Source organism: Ammospiza caudacuta, chromosome 20 (assembly GCF_027887145.1).
Source record: "Ammospiza caudacuta isolate bAmmCau1 chromosome 20, bAmmCau1.pri, whole genome shotgun sequence".
NCBI classification, from domain to species: Eukaryota; Metazoa; Chordata; class Aves; order Passeriformes; family Passerellidae; genus Ammospiza; species Ammospiza caudacuta.
Window position 1 is genome coordinate 4,703,727 of NC_080612.1, and position 16,420 is coordinate 4,720,146.

The window sequence follows — 16,420 nt, forward strand, 5'->3', positions numbered from 1 at the left end:
GAAGGAGAGTGCAAAGGGACCCACAGACCCCTGTTTGTGAACTGGAGCCCTGGCTCAGAGCATGGGGTGCAACTCTGGCTGCAGGACACTGGCTCCAGCCCCTGACTGATCCTAAACCTGCCAGTGGAGAGTTGTGAGGGGGGACCTCTCTTGAGGACCTGTCCTCAGCTTTCCAAGGTCGTGCTTGGAACTGGTCACACAGACCTCTCCTCCTTTGCTGGTTTCTGTATATCCTTAAAAAGCTGGGTCTCTCCACTTCACTTTGATCACAGCCCTCTGGATTTGGCTCCAAGTGTGCAATTCACATGTAGTGTTTATGCAGGGACAGTCAATAACTGGAACTCCTCAGCATGGAGGGGTTGTTCTGCACTCTCTGGCTGGAAGCACACGTGTCCCTCCCCTCAGCTGTGCCGTCATGGGATCTGGAAACTGCTCCAGCCACACTCTGCAAGTGCCTCCTTGTGCCTCTAGAAATGCTGAGTGTGAGCACACTGGGTGTGTGCAGTGCCTATAAAGGCAGCGTGGCCAGCTCTGATGGGAGGCTGCTCCATTGGCTCCTGCTCTGTGCTGGGTGTGTCGTGATGGGTGAGTTTCCTGCTCAGCTCCACCTCACTGCAGTGTGGTGCTGGGCTCAAATGAGACCTCACGGGGTGAGTATGCAGGGAATGATGAGCAGGACAGCAGCTGTGAGTTTCCCTGGGAGCAGGAGGGCTGCCAGAGCAAAGCACCAAACATCACACATGCTTGGTGCCAGCCTGTGCCTGCCCCAGGCTCCCTGTGCCAGGTGTTCCAACACCCTGCCAAGGAGGCTTAATGTGGAGACCTGAGCTTCACTTGGTCCTTTCCCTGCTTGATCAGTGCATGTGGCACGTGTGGCTGCTCAGGGATCCTGCCCCAGGCACGGTGGCATCTCCCCAGGAGCTGAGTGAGGGCAGGGAGCAGGGGGTGCTGCTGGTCAGCAAACAAGGTTTGGGTTTCAGGACATTCCCTCCTGTGTGCTCAGGAGCAGTGAAGTAGGAGCTGTGGTGATGTGTGGGAATCCACAAAATCAGAGGGTTTGGGAAAGCTGCAGAAGGCAGGCCCCAGAGACAGCAGAACTGTGATTAGAGCTAAGCAGCAGCCATGAGATTGGTCAGCAGAAAAAATTATTTAAGCTGTAGAAAAGCAAATACAAGTAGAACAATGATCTATGTATTAACACTTCTCTAGAATAACTCTCTAAGCTACAGAAAAGTTTATCTAGCAAGAAATTAAGAAGGTTGAATCTTAATAATGGAGCTCTGTGCATTGTGTTTAAGACTCACAAGCAGGTATTGTATTTGAAATAAGCCAACATTGTTTAACCAAAGGTACCTGTGCTTATAGTCGTTGGATAGAACTACTGTCAGTGTGCTTTTGCTTTATGTGATTGGTCAAAAAATTTATAAAGTGAGTTGTAACATTGAGTTCTTGGTCTGCTGCCTGGGATGTGAGCTGGTGGCATCTTCCCATTGTCATAACCATGTAATGAGACTGATGCAGGAATCAGCTCAAGGCACGTTCCCAGCAGCCCCATCCCGTTGGTGATTTGTTCATCACCCCCTGCCAGCGTCAGTGATGGGCACTTTCCTCCCCAGGGCTCCAGGCTGGGACACCCTGGCTGCACCGGGACCTTGTCCTGCTGCCCACCCTGGTGGTGGCAACGCTGCTGCTCTGTGCCAGCGCCGGCCCCGCCGTGCCCGCGGCCAGCCCCCGCAGCGGTGAGTACGGGATTGGGGCACAGGGGGGCACAGGGGGGCAGAGCAGGATACTCAGGGCTGCTCTGTGCCGGGGAAGGGGAGCAAACACCCAAAGGAGTGCACAGCACAGGAGCTCCTCACACACACAACCCCTGAGTGAGGGCTTTACAGCCTGGCTGCTGCCACGTCACCTTCACCCCTTGGTGGGTCCACGCTGAAACCAACAGGGTTTTGCCAAAACACCACAGCTCGGAAGGATTGCTGTGCCAAAACACCACAGCTTGGAAGGGTTGCTGTGCCAAAACAGCTGGAAGGATTGCTGTGCCAAAACACCACAGCTTGGAAGGATTGCTGTGCCAAAACAGCTTGGAGGGGTTGCTGTGCCATATTTTCGAGGCTCAGTTCTAGGAGAGATCCTTCTAGGTATTTGTTTAGGTCTTGTTGGATTAGGAACATCCTCTTCCTCCCTTTAAGGGAGGATTACAGTACCCGCAAGACCCCAGAGTTTCATGGGTTGAATTGGAATTACCCGCAGCAAATTGTCTCCCATCAGACACAAACCAAGAAAAACAAATTAGTTAGTTTGGCTAGTAAGTCATGAGAGATCAGATAAATTATAACAAGCTGGGGGAAGAGACCTCTATAAGACCAAGGCAGAACAAAGCCTACTTATCCAATGCCATGAGTCCCAGGGAAAACATAAACCTGCTCCTCAGGTTTCCCTCTGCCAGAGAAGCTTTAAGGCGATGGTGAAGGAAAGGAGCTGGTTCTGATGGAGGGTTTGGATCCAGAGCTTTATTCTGGCCCTCAGGCCTCTGAATGCAGCACCAGCTCCAACAGAACTCCCTGAGCCCGTGGTTGCTGCTCCTTTAACCCCGGGGAGAGGGGCAGGGAAGGGGCAGGGAGCCACCAAGCAGGGACAGGAGGGGAGGGCCAAAGGACACCTGGATGGCCCAGTGCCCCCCAGGGGTAGAGGGCATCCTTTGGATCTGCCAATCACTCAGTGCCCTTCTGGAATGCCAGGACTGACAGACAGTGCTGGGAGGGGTCAGGGATGGAAAGCAGAGGTGAGTGACACACCTGGGAGGGAATTATCAGGGGAGGGGCCTGAGGTTAGCCTTGAAATCACAACCCAACAAGAGACCTTCTCTGTCCCCCATCCCCTGTTTGCCGCTGCAGCCCCAGCGTTCCCCCCGGACTGCAGCCACCTCCGCAAGGGCAGCCCCAGCGGGGTGTACGTGATCCAGCCCGCCCGCTCCCCCCCGCGCGTGGTCTGGTGCGACATGGACACCGAGGGCAAGGGCTGGACCGTGGTGCAGAGGAACTCCCACGACACCGAGCTCACGTGGAAGCAATCCTGGACCACCTACAAGTACGGCTTTGGCAACGTGCACAGCGATTACTGGCTGGGCACCGAGTACCTGCACCTGCTGACGCAGCAGGGCACATACAAGGTGCGCTTCGTGGTGCGGGACAAAGCCAACGTCACCCACTACGCCGAGTATGACATCTTCAGAGTGGAGAACGAGGCCAGCGGGTACCCCCTGAGGCTGGGCAGGCACTCTGGAGATGGGGATGACTACCTGACCCTCTACCACCCCAAGAAGGGGGGCATTCATGACAACATGAAGTTCAGCACGGTCGACAAGGACCAGGACCAGTACAGCGGGAACTGCGCCAAGAGCTACGGGGGGTGGTGGTACAACAGGTGCCAGAACGTCCTGCTCAATGCCAAAAACTACATTGTGTGGCCAGGATTCTGTGATAAAGGTGACTGTGCGTCCTCCCTGATCCTGGTCAAACCCACAGATGTGTGTTGACCGTGCCCAGCCCCCTGGGAGTGTGGGGGTGCCACCATCCCCAGCTCGGTGCCCCATTCCCATGCCAGTCCCAGTGCACATCCTGCTCTTCCCACAGCTCCTGTTCCCTCACCAGCCAAAACACAGCAGCCCTGGGGCTCAGGAGCCATCACCCAGAGTGCTGGGCACACGGGCAGCTTTGTCCAGTGCCATGATGCTGGCTGGCACTGGGGCACGGGCACTGGTTTGGGGTGGGTGCACCCGCTCCCATCCTGGGGAGGGGGACACGGTGCCAACTCCCTTCCCCTGCAGTCGGTGACCCCTGCTTTGCCCAGGCCCTGCTCCCTCCCTGAGCCCCGTACACCCCACAGCTCTGCTATCCATGGTGGGAGGAATCAGCTGCAATAAACCCTGGAGCCAGACTGTGCTGCCTCATGTCTGCCTGCACACGGTGTGGGGGGTCACTCTGCCCACTCTTCAGGGTGGCAGACTTGGGGGAAACTGTGTTAGGCAATACTCCTTTCAATGGCTTGTTCCAGCCTGGACTGTGGCTGTAAGGCTAAAATCAGCCAACAGGGCCAGCAAAGCCCTGATCATGCACAACCCTCACTCACAGTTTGCCCCTGTTCATGGCTGGGTGGTTGCTTTGTGCTGATAAAGAGAAGAAACCACCACAGCCTGGAGTGTGGAGAGGGCAGTGGACTCCCTGAGGGTGTGAGTGATGTGGGTCAGTCGGTCCCATTATTCCCTGCTGCAGACAGGGAATGTGTCTATGAAGGTCCCTTGTGATGCAGGGAAATTTGATCTTGGGGCCTGAAAGAACCCACAGCTCCTCTCCTCCCTCTGTGGAAGGAAAGCTGAGCTCAAGGAAGGTTTTGTGGCTCAGAATGCTGAACACCATGGGACTCTGGAGCCAAAATCTGTGACCAAGGTCCCAGGGCACTTGCAGAGCTGTGGCAGTGCATTGTTCCTGAGGAGCTGTCAAGTTCCCAAGGAGCATTCTTTGGCAGCCTTGGAGGCACCTGCAGGTGGGCAGCACTGCTTCCTGGGAAGATGGAGAGAGATATGAGGGTGCTGCTGGCTGAGAAAGGCTTCCCAGCTGGAGCTGAGCTGAGAGCAGCACTTCTGGACTAAGAGATGTGGCTGCTGGCTTAAAAAGGCATTGGTGCTCCAGCCTGGATGCACAGCCTAACAGAAGGGGAGAGGCTGAACAAGGGCTTGGGGCTCCTGGTAAACAACATTCCAGCCAGAAGGGAGCCCTGAGTGGTGCTGAGCTGCATTCCTGGGTCTCTGTTGGAAAGAGAATAGCTGCACTCAGTGATCCTTGTGGGTCCCTTCCAACACAGAATATTCTGTGGATCTATGAGTACAGCCAGTGAGACACCTGCTCTGTCAGCACTGCCAGACAACAGCACAGCAGCCAATTATCCTCCTTCTGCTCAGCATCACACCACAGGTACCATGTCCACTGCTCAGTTGTCCAGTGCACAAGGTTATCACCACACCAGACCACTTCCACACAGACCCAAGCTGATCCAGAATCTTGAAACAGGCAGCAGTTGCAAGGAGTTCCCAAATAAATGAAGGACACTGCAGGTCTGAAAGTGATTTTATTCTGCAGGATGAACATGGACTGCAGCAGGGATGTGCTGTGGACATGGCCTGCCCTGGGGTCAGTATAGCTTAGGTCAGGTTAGCTGGTGATGGTGGTTACTTTTCTGCTGAAAACATCTGCACCCACAAAGCAAAAAGAGCATAAGACCATGCCGATCAGGAGGGGTTTAGGTTTCTGAGCACAGAGCTCTCTCCTGAAGGAACATGCTTGGATACTACAGTGTTTATAAAGATGCATTCTAATAATATTCCCCCCATAAGCCACCAAAGGTGAATGGCCAGAGACAGAGCCAGGAGCTTTGCTACTTTTCAGGACAGGAGGAAAGCAAGGCAGTTCTTGATATAGAGGAGCATCCCTATTCACCCCCAAGGCCTCATCATCAAATGGGCCCCAGCAGGGCACTGGCTGGGCCATGTGCTGCATGTGGACAGAGGGGTGTGGAGTTCTAGGGGTGTGGGGTTGGTTTGATGAGGATGGCCGAGGCTCTGCAGGTCCCCTTGCACAGCTTGCCCCACGTCAGCCCCCCCTTGACGTTCAGCTGCACAGAGTAACACGCTGAGTACCACCACCCACCCCCATAGCGTGAGGCACAGTTCCCTCTGTAAGTGTCCTGATCCCGATCCTTGGTGGAGAACTTCATGTTGTTATGCACTTTCCTGGGATTGTCAGAATCCATGGCATCCTCTGCTGTCCCCGAGTGTGCTCCCAGCCTCAGCCGGTAGCCCTGGGACTCATCATCCAGGCTGAACAGGTTGTAGTCTGCAAACTTCATGTTGTTTGCAGCATCCCAGATGACAAACCTGACCTGGTACATCTTCTGCCTGGTGATCTGGTGGATGTACTCAGTGCCCAGCCAGAACTCAGCGTGCACATTGCCAAAGCCGTGCTTGTAGGTGCTCCAGGACTCGGCCCAGGTGATGTCCGTGTCCCGCCGGTTCCTCTGGATGACGGTCCAGCCCCCGTCTGCCCCGCTCATCTCACAGAACACCATGATGGGGTGCAGCCCCGTGGGCTGGATGATGTACACACCACTGGGGCTGCCAGCCAGAACCTCGCTGCAGTCCCTGGGCCAAGCTGGGGCAGCACACAGGGGGACAGAACAAAACCTGGGTATCAGGACAAAACCCTGGCAGGAGGGAGATTCATGTGGCCAGGCCACGTGGGGGATAACCAGCTCTCCCAGCCCAGAGAGGTCTGGAGGTGAGAGTGGGTTGACGTCTACCCTCTGTTCCTTTTTCATAGGGAAGACCAATAGCAATCAGCCCCACTGAAAGGCCCCAGACTGACTGAGCTAAGCTGATATCAGTCCAAGAGACTGAGTACGGGCACCAGTGGGCTCCCCTGGGTCTCCTGACAAAGGGGCTGTGCCACTACAGCCATGCTGGGAGGAAGGTGAGGAGGATCTAGCCCCTGCCTGTGACTCAGGGAATGGGGAAAAACAATCCCTTCAAGCACAAAGCCACCCTTCCCAGCCTGCACAGTGCACACACACACAGAGCCCTGCAGCCTGTGCTGGGCACACCTTCACCATCCTCCATCCTGGAGCAGGGCCAGGACAAGGGACAGTGCACAGTCCTGCCCCACCCAAAGCTGGCTGAACACATGCACACAACACCAGGTGCCCAAGGGATGTTACCTACTGGTTCTCTTCAGAGCACTCAATGAAGAGTTGGAGGGAGATTTCTTGAAGGTGTTTAGGCTTTGTGTGTGCACACAATGGCCTGGTGAAGCCAAGATGAGCAGAGAAGCAAGGAGCAGAAGAGACTGAGCTGGTAGAAAGAGACAAGAAGAAAAGAAGAAATGTGACCATCCCTCCCACGACACCAACACCACACTAACAGGAGCCTGTGAGGTGCAGGAGGGCACCAAACATGCTGGGCAGCATCAGGCTGCTCCCTGCAAGCTGCAAAGCTTACCAGAGGGGTCACAACTTGCCCTCTCCCCTTGATCAGTGGTGGACAAGTCAAACACGGGGTAGTTTTGGGCAGAGCAAAGCAGCCAACAACTGCCTGAGCCAAGGGCATGAGCAGCTGGTGCTCAGAGGGGGCAAATGCCCCTAAAGGGCACCGGTGCCACTGCTCCCCATCAGAGTGCAGGAAGCAGAACATGGAGTCTTCTCTCCCTTGCTGAGCTGCCCTAGCTTTGCTCTGCCCATCAGTGTGCAGGAACCAGAGCATGGAGCCTCTCCCCGTGGCTGAGCTGCCCTCCCTTTGCCCTCTCCATTGCTGGCAAGCAGTGCCCACTTCCCAGCCCTGTACTCACCCATTGCTCCCTGTGGAAATGCCCTCTGGAGCGCACAGCTCTGCACTGGCCGGGCACACAGAGGGATTTGTAGTGCCCTCTGCACTGGGCGGGCTGAGTGGGTCCTGCCTCCCTTTCCTGCTGCAGGAGATCAGGTTGGTTTCCTTTGTGCCTGCAGAAAACACCAGCTGAGCTGGAGGTGCCTGTGGTTCTGGATTGCAAAGGAAAGAATTCCCGTGCCAGCAAGAATCCTTGGAATGGTCTCTTCTGTGAGTGCTGAGTGACTTGGATGGAATTTCCCCAAGGAACAGCATATTTGCAAACTTTGAAGAGCATTGCTCAGCAAACACTTGAATGCCACAGTGCCCAGCCAGGTGGAGAGCAAACACAGGTCTGTCCCTGCCTCCCACCACTGCAGCTGGTGCTGCCAGGTCAAGGGGCTCTTGTTTAATGTGCTCCAGCCCAGCCTGGCTTGGGGTGGGGCAGCAGAGCAGCCCCAAGGTCCCCATGGAGGGGAACTGCTGTGGGGCAGTGTTTGGAGCAGCTGATATGTTCTGGGGTGCATGACACTGGCAGAGGGGTCTGTATCTGGGGGAAGCAGGAGAAGTCTTGACTTCTCAGTGGGACACAGTCCTGCCCTGCAAGGAAGCAGCTGAAGGGCCTGGTGAAAGGTTTCTGTAAGGCAGGTGAGACAGTTGTGGCCATGCAGGGTGAGAGGAAAGCATCTGCCCAGGATTGGAGTGAAAACAGGTGGATGGAGAGCAGCAATGGGGATCTGAGCATGTACAGAGGGGAGCTAAGTATGCTTGGAGGAAAAACAAGGGATTGAGTGGGCACAGAGGGGTGGTGAGGGATATCATGGTGGAGCCCATAGGAACTGAGCACCCACAGAAGGAACAGTGGGATCTGAGCATCTATGGAGGTCAGCAGAGGGAATCTGAGGTGAGCAAAAGAGGACGTGAGCTTGCCCAGGGGAGAAAAGTCAGCACTAAAGAGATGCTGAAAGGACCAAAGGAGATCTGAGTACTCAAGGAGTGGAACAGACGAGATCTGGGTGCACACAGAGGGAAATGGAGGGCACAAGAGTGTACAAGGGGAAAAATGGCAACATCTGTTAGTGCAAGGAGAACAACAGAGGGGTTCTAAGAGAGCACAACAAGGGGAATGAAAAGGATATGAAAGCATCTGAATAGGAATGGAGTGCATCTGAGAGTGATTGTAAGTGAAGTCCAGAGGAGCACTCAGAGGGAACAGAGAGAATTTGGAAACATGCAAAGGTATAGTTTGGTTTTAAAGCACTCAGAAAGAATGGCGGGGGCAGGCAGTGCACAAAAGTATAAATCTGATACAGTATCTGGCACAATAAATCTGGCTGTGTTCAGTGGGAGCTTGTGAGATCACAAATTCCCCATAGTGCAGTTTACCAGCACGGTCTAGCCCAGTCAAATAAGAACTCACACAATCCAGGTTCACAAATAGCATGGTGTAGGGAAGGAACAGGAAAGCAGATTCAGGATGTTGGTGATAAATGCACTATGGAGTGTTAACACGTATTAATGACAGAAAAGATAGTAACAGGATCAATTAGCTATAAATATATATTGACCCAGTTATATACACAAACCATTCCCAGGTCTGCTCCAATACACTTGGAGGTGTGAAGCTCAAGCAGAGGCATCCCTTCAGGGGAGAAGGTGAGACACTGTCCATCTGCTGATCTCAAGCAAGCAGAGATGCTTCCCCCTCCTCTTTTTGCCCTGAGACCCCACTTTGATACCATAGTTTTTGACCAATTTTGCTCACATTGTTCTAGTGTTGGCCCTTGCTGGAGTCAGAGGCAGCCAAGGGACCCATCCCCTGTGTTTCTCAACCACTCCCATTGATTCTTGCCCAATTTAAAGCAGCTCTAAAGCAAGTCTGTCAAGTTACTACCCTTCTCCCCCACCCTGCAGCATCACCACCACTGAGAGCTCTGCAATTCCAGCTGCAGCTGGAATTCCCACCCAGGGAAAGGAAATGCTGCCCAATACCCAGGTTTAATGTCTGCAAGCCCAAGTACCCAATATTTCTACCACAAGCATAATCCAGGTTTTCAGAACTCTGTATTTCTATTTTAAGACTAGCACAAGAAAAGCAATTGCAGAAATTTTGGTCCTCTGGGGTGGATCCATGTGCTACAGTGCCCTAGACTGAATCCAGGGGTCTGGAATCCTCCTGGGTACCCTGATGTCCACGTCTGCGGCGCATCTGACGGACACTGAGGCACTGCCAGCTGGCCCTGGGAGACAGAAGGAGGAATGGAGAAAAGGGGAGCAGGGGGGACACCCTATTCCCATCAGGGTGTATGTAGGGAGGACAGGGACACATTGGACATTTGGAGGGCTCAAGGGGCAACTGGGGGGTCCTTGGAGCAAGTGATGGGCCTAAGGGTGAAGCTATGGTATCCTGGGGCTACTGGGGTAACTGATTGTAACTGGAATCCAAAAAGGGCCAGCAAGGGTTGTAGGGAAAACCAAGGAAAGTTGTAGGGTTTCAGGGATAATTAGGGAATCTGGAGGAAGTAAAGGCAGCCTGGAGTGCTACTGGGTGCAAGGGGGAGATCCTGGAATGGGCCAGAGGGCAAAGGGAGCCCCAGGAGACATGGAAGGTCCTGTGAATTTAGGAGTCCTGGCAGTCTTTGGCCTACCCTTGGACACGTGGGTCCCCTTGTACTTGCAGGGAATCCCGAGGGACTGAGAATGCAGAGGGGATAGGGAGTCCCAAGGGACTGAGAATGCAGAGGGGATAGGGAGTCCCAAGCTGGTCTGAGAAGAGCTCCAGAAGCATGGGGGTTTTCAGAGTATAATTCACCAGGTCAGGAGTACTCACACCAACAGCAGAACTAATGCCATGGAGCCAAAACCCAGAGCCAGCCCCAGGTATGGTATGTGGGTAGGTGTCTTGTCATCCGACTTCAGCACAGTGCTGAACAGAGTCTGGAGTCCTTTCTCTTCCTCCACGCTTCCCTCTGATACTGTGGAGACCCAGCCCCCTCAGGTCATGGGCCCTGCACCCAGGGACCAGCTATCCCTGCAGATCTTGCTCCAGCCACAGACCTCTCTGTCCCCAGTGACCCAGGCAGCTGGGGGTCCCTGCTCCACCCCACACGCTCCCAGGGGAGTCAGGCACCAGGGAGCACATGTGGTGTTCACAGTCTCTGAACAGAGAGAGACATAATTCTCTCTTCTAGGATTTTTCTTAGGGAAGGTAGTGAGAAGTTCAGAGAAGAGAAAACAATTTTTATCTCTATTTGTTGTTCTTGTTGTTTAGCACATGTGGAATGTGTTATGGAGATTGTTTACTATGAGTCATTTGTTAATTAGACACTTGTGGGAGTTGTTTAGATTGATTAGCTAATTAAGTTAAACCTGTGCTGTGACTGTCTCCAGACAGTCATGGGTTTTTCTTTGGTATCTTTTTGGTATAGTTTTAAATAGTATTAGTGTAACATACTATAGCTTAATAAAGCATTTCTTCAGCCTTCTGAAATCATGGAATCAGAGCACATTATTCCTGCACTGGGAGATCCCAGAATTGATAAACACATGCTCTAATCCACCTGTCCACCATGAACCAGGCATCCTGGCACCCTGTTCACCCCCCCATGGAGCCAGGTGTCCCAGGTCCCACTCTGCTCCACCCTGCTCCCTGCCCCAGGGCTCTCAGGGGTCTGGGCTCACCATTGAGGTAGAAGAATTTGCGGATAATGGGCTTGGTTTGCTCCCCCAGGCGACACGCAACGGTTCCTGGAGCAGGTTCCTCAATGGTCAGACTGAAGGGCTTCGCTGGATTCCCCTTGAGCTCCTTGAACAGTGCCATGTCCTGTGTGCGCAGCTGGGGCACAGGGGGGACCCATCAGCACTGCCCAGAGCAGCGGGCACACAGAACTGCACACACAGAGGCACCTGTGTCCTGCATGTGCTTGACGTGTCCCCTTTGTGCTTCTTGTGCACACAGCTCCCATCCCACGTGCATGTACACCCAGGGTGCACACAAAAGTCACCTCCTGCACATGCAGGAAGGACTTCTTCCCTGTGAGTGTGGTGAGGCCCTGTGTAGCAGAGCATCTCAACCCCTCAAGAGCCTATCTGTTGTTAGCCAGTCAGATAACTCAAACAGGACAATCTGTCTTGTAATGAGTTATTTTTGCACCACTGGGTTGGCATCTCCCAACTGCCAATAAACATCTTTCTGTCAAGGTGAGACATGGAAGATAAGCTGGATTTCTGACTGACAGCAAGTCACTTTACAACTATAAAAGCCACAGCAAACTTCTGCAAAGTAGAAGGCTTCTATAGGTTTTCCTGGAAATGTGTGGAATGTCTCACATAAATAGGGACACCTGTTTCCCAGTTAATCCCCCAGGGGTGGAGTGAAGGAGTCTGTGTACATTATTGTCATTTTGGTGGTAAAGCTACACTTGGCTCCTATTCAATACTATTTTTTTTTGCTAGCTTTAATATAGATACCTTGATATAGTGCACTGTTCTGTGTTATGCTGTAATCTATTAGTAGTTCTTTTAGTTTTATACCGTGTAATAAGTAATTCTGGGCAAGATATTTCATCTATTTTGCCTGTTCATTTGTTCACTAAATAGCTCCTTTTTATAAATATATCTGATTTGCCATCATTAGGACTTTTGGGCCAAAATAATTCCTAAGATTTAAACTGTTGCCATATTCTGAGGCTAATGAAGGATTTACCTTCATCTGAACCCATCTCTCTGAAAGAGTTTAAATACACAAAGGAATCCTTTCTGACCCTCAGATTCAGCAGCAGGGCTTCTTTAACAAACTTTGTCTGAAGCTCCCACTCTGCCCACAACACCCTGGCACGGGTTGTGCAGGTAAAATGTGGCATCCTTGGAAGCATCCAAAGCCAGGTTGGTTGGGCCTTGAAGCAGCCTGGTCTGGTGGAAGGCGTCCACACCTTCCAGGGGATTGGAATGACATGAGATTTAAGGTTGTTTTCAACCCAAACCATCCTGTGAAGTTATGGTTCTACACGTGCACACATGGATCTGAGAACATACATCTGCTCACACCCTTGCAGGACCATGTGTGACTCACATTTGGGGCAAACATCCAGGTGACGGGCACGCCGGGCGGGATGTGGAAAGGCACAGTGCAGCGCAGCACGATGGTTTCATCTGTGTAGGTCCACAGGTCCTGCACTGGGAGCATTGATGGGCTCGTGAGCTCCCATCTGCACATGCACTGACAGACATGATGGTGCTCCTGGGCTGGCTGCAGGGACTCCTGGCAGGTGTACACCTGGGCAGGTGCACTCAGTGTGGGACCGTGGGTGAGAAACATGGGGAGTCCCCAGAGATTCTTGTGGTGAAATCCTGTCTTCTGGATCAACTTTGCTCACTATAATCTCATTATAATACTGAAGACACCTCCATCCCAAAAGCTACCTGCCCCCAATGTATGACCACCTTAGCTGAGCACACATTCTGCATTTTTCTAGCTTAGACCTTTAAAAGCAAAGTTAGACCTCAATCAGTACCAGAAGTGTGACTGGAGTCACTCAAGTGCCCCCAAACATAAAAAGTAGCACAAATATAACCTAAGAATGGGAGGAAGTTGAGAAAGATTTCCTTACCATTAACACAACAGCCTCTCATGGCCCCATCATACCTGGGCAGTCCAGGGCAAACTGACAGTCCACGAAGCGGCAGGTAGCACACTGGAACACACGGGCAGCTGGCTGGAATCCTGGGAAAGAGAGACTTGGTGGTCCCAGGGAAGTGGGAGATGTACGAGGAGACAGGGGAGGGCAAGACAGAAGGATGGGCACTCACCACAGGGTGGGACACAGGCTGGAACTGGTGGGGAGGAAGCAGCGTTAGACTGGGCATCACTGGGGACCCACATCCTTGTAATGAGCTGTCAGGATTCAGCCCTTGTCCAGCCCAGATGGGGTCCCTGGGAGTTTCTCTAGGACAGGGGTTCCCAGGGTGGCCCCATACCTTTTTCCAGCTCGCTCAGCTTCTTCCAGATTCTGTTGACAGCTTCCTGCAGAGACTTGTTCAGGGACTCTGGCGTGTCCCAAATGTGCAGGTAAGACAATGTGCCCTCCCCCTGGTCCCCATAAACCTTTCCCAGACCCCAGAGATCCTTTATATAACTCACTTTGACTCCATATATCCCTCCTGAAGTGAGATACCTTCCCAAATATCCCCTCAAACTCCCCAAGAAGCTGTATAACTTGAAACCCATGTATCCTCAGGATTCCCCAAATATCCCTTTACAGCTCCTAGACCTTCATATATCTTCTATTTCACCTCCATCACCCTTCAAGGCCTCCACATCCCACCCCTCTTGCCCCATGTCCCACGTCCCTCAGCCTGCTCACTCTTCCATCGCTCCTCTAGAGAAAACATGGCATCCATGACGATCTCCCGAAGCTCCTCACGCTGTCCTGACGCTGGAACCAGCACAGGGACACAGGAATCAGTACAGGGTTAGGGTTGGAGTTTCAGGGATGGGATGGTTCAGTAAGATCTGGGGGTTTCTGGGGGTTCCTGAAGTCCTGAACAAGATTTAAGGGATACTGGGAAAGGTTCGGTGTCCCTGTGGATTCCTAAGGTCTTAGGTAGGGCCCCAGGGGCCCCCAGTGTGTCCCCAGTGGTCACGGTTGTGGGATTCTCAGGGTTCCAGGCAGGTTTGGGATTCCCAAAAGTCCCTAGGGGCCAAATCAGGACTGAGAAGACCTTAGCTTGTCTGGGGTGGGTCCCTAGGGTCCCCAGCTTCCTGGAATCTTGTTCAATGTCAGTGTGAGGGTCTTGGTTGAAATGGGAAACCCCAGAGGGCTCTGGGTTGCAGTTCAGGGTGAGGATCCCCTTTGGGATGGATGTCCCTGGTGGAAAGGAGGGACAGGGATTCAGTCAGGACAGAGGTCCTTGGGCAGGATCCCTGTTGGGTTTGGTGTCCCTAGGGACTCATGACATACCTACAGTGACAGAGGCAAGTGGTTTAGAAGCCTCAACAATGGCCTCAATGCATTTTTTATGTCTGAGCTCATCGACAAAGGCCCCGGTAATCTCATGGCAAAGCCGTGCCCGCTGAATAGGGGGCCCAAAGCAGAGCAGGCAGGGGTTAACCTCAGGGAGGCAGGACATCAAGACCCACAGCCACAAGCTAAGGTTTCTAGTGTGCCGGGGGACTAACACCAGCATCAGGGCCCAACACCACCACCCCATGACCCCAAACCTAGCACACAAGTGCCTGGCTTCCCTGGACAAAGGCAGGGTTCCAAGGTGGAACCTGGGCACCTGGGTCGCCATGGAACCAGGTAAGGCAGGAGGCCACACTCTAGCTAGCCACACTGACCTCACACCAGCCAAAGGTGTGGGCAGAACCCAGCAAGGAATGTGTAAGCCTCACATTTGAGCAGGATGAACTGAGCCCAAAGTGACAGCAGCCAAAGATGGCTGGGACTGTCCAGGACATGGTGTTTGTATGTCCTGAGGAGATTCTTCTGCCTCTCCTCTATATTGTACTCTTGAGTAGAGGAATGCACACCTGGTGTGATGCAAGGTATTAGATTGTTCAGCTCTCCAAAACAGAGAGGGAGAGAGAGAAAGAAACTACAAAACATTAACTACAAAGCAAAAGACTCAGAAAGCAGCTGTTGGTTTTACAGAGACAAGAGCTGCTGATGAAGAGAGCAACACAGTGAAAAACAAGCATGAGACTAAAGATTGGTGCAAAACCTCTAGAAGGCAGAAGATGCTGTAAGACCTGACCTGATATGTGCCAAAACATGTAATAAATGCAAGTTGCTTTTTCCATCCAGCTTGCAAATATTCACTCTCATCCCTCTCCTGTTAATGAGCACTGAGACAGTGACCCACAGCTGGCAGCCATGGTCACTACGCAGGTGTCTGACAAAGCACACGGTGACAAAAACAACAAGGTGGTCCAACAGCCTAGGCTATTCAAACCCAATGCTTGCCAACTCTCTCCTGCAGGGCAGAAACTAAGGTGAACCCAGGAAATGTTGGAGACCTTGCCAGGTGCTGTAGATGCCACAACACCAACACTAGCAGAGAGCTTCCTGAGCTTCAGCTGGACTTGGGAAGGGATTTCCTAAAGCCTTCGCCCTTCCTGGCTGCCCCATTCTTCCCAACTGACTCACACTTGTTCTGCATTTGTGCTGTTCTCAGAATACTCTGATGATGCACAGATCCCAAAGAACATCTCAGTGATTGTGAAGAGGGTCCCAGCTCGAGCCACGTGAGTATCCATGAAGCTCTGGATTCCCTGGGAGGGATGTCAGGGTGTGAACTTCTTTTCTTTTCTGGATATGGGTTTGCAGAGGCACTTGGACTGCATCTGGTCAAAGCTACTGTTAATTTCCTTTTTCATGGGGTAGATTTAAATTTATCTGCTCCAAAGCAGACTCCCACTGTTAGGTTTGTGGGGATGTGGGGTTCAAACTCCAACACTGGTAAATCCTATGGTGATTCTTGGTTTTGTTCTTGGGATGATTGGGCTGAGAGCCAAGTCACAGATCCTGTTTCCTCCACATGAGGAGACTTCAGATTGTACAGCATGGGTTTAGAAAGGGTAGGTCATGTTTCACCAACCTGATCTCTTTTTATGACCAGGTGACCCTCCTGGTGGACGCAGGAAAGGCTGTGGATGTTGTGTACCCTGACTCCAGCAAGGCCTTTGACACTGTCTCCCACAGCATGCTCTTGGAAAAACTGCAGCCCATGGCTGGGACAGGAGCACTCTGTGCTGGGCTCAGCCCTGGCTGGATGGGCCCAGAGAGTGGTGGGGATGGTGCTGCATCCAGCTGGGGCCAGGCACCAGTGGTGTCCCCCAGGCTATGTGCTGGGACCAGCTCTGATCAATGTTTTTATTGATGACATGGATGAGGGGATTGAGTCTTTCACTAGTAAATCTGCAGGTGACACCAAGCTGGGAGCATGTGTCCATCTGTTGGAAGGTAAGAGGGCTCTGCAGAGAGACTGGAATGGTTGGAGGGATGGGCA

General features: G+C 52.7%; 3 protein-coding genes across 3 annotated transcripts; 1 reads left to right on the plus strand and 2 right to left on the minus strand.

The window, feature by feature from the left end:
- Positions 1-519: 519 nt before the first annotated feature.
- Positions 520-3,939, plus strand: LOC131566537 (fibrinogen-like protein 1-like protein). Its single transcript, XM_058817869.1, has 3 exons — positions 520-585; positions 1,617-1,739; positions 2,898-3,939. Exons 1-3 carry the CDS (start codon positions 582-584, stop codon positions 3,536-3,538), a joined length of 768 nt encoding a protein of 255 aa, XP_058673852.1. The 5' UTR covers positions 520-581; the 3' UTR covers positions 3,539-3,939.
- Positions 3,940-5,108: 1,169 nt separating this feature from the next.
- LOC131566559 (fibrinogen-like protein 1-like protein) lies at positions 5,109-7,586 on the minus strand. Its single transcript, XM_058817894.1, has 3 exons — positions 7,395-7,586; positions 6,773-6,901; positions 5,109-6,206 (listed from the first exon to the last, which is right to left on the minus strand). Exons 1-3 carry the CDS (start codon positions 7,396-7,398, stop codon positions 5,578-5,580), a joined length of 762 nt encoding a protein of 253 aa, XP_058673877.1. The 5' UTR covers positions 7,399-7,586; the 3' UTR covers positions 5,109-5,577.
- A 1,971-nt stretch (positions 7,587-9,557) lies between these two features.
- Positions 9,558-14,539, minus strand: SPACA6 (sperm acrosome associated 6). The gene is made up of 9 exons (XM_058818029.1): positions 14,371-14,539; positions 13,774-13,845; positions 13,388-13,456; positions 13,220-13,243; positions 13,056-13,133; positions 12,483-12,586; positions 11,093-11,246; positions 10,242-10,386; positions 9,558-9,651 (listed from the first exon to the last, which is right to left on the minus strand). The coding sequence occupies exons 1-9, from the start codon at positions 14,537-14,539 to the stop codon at positions 9,558-9,560; spliced, it is 909 nt and encodes a 302-aa protein (XP_058674012.1).
- Positions 14,540-16,420: the final 1,881 nt, after the last annotated feature.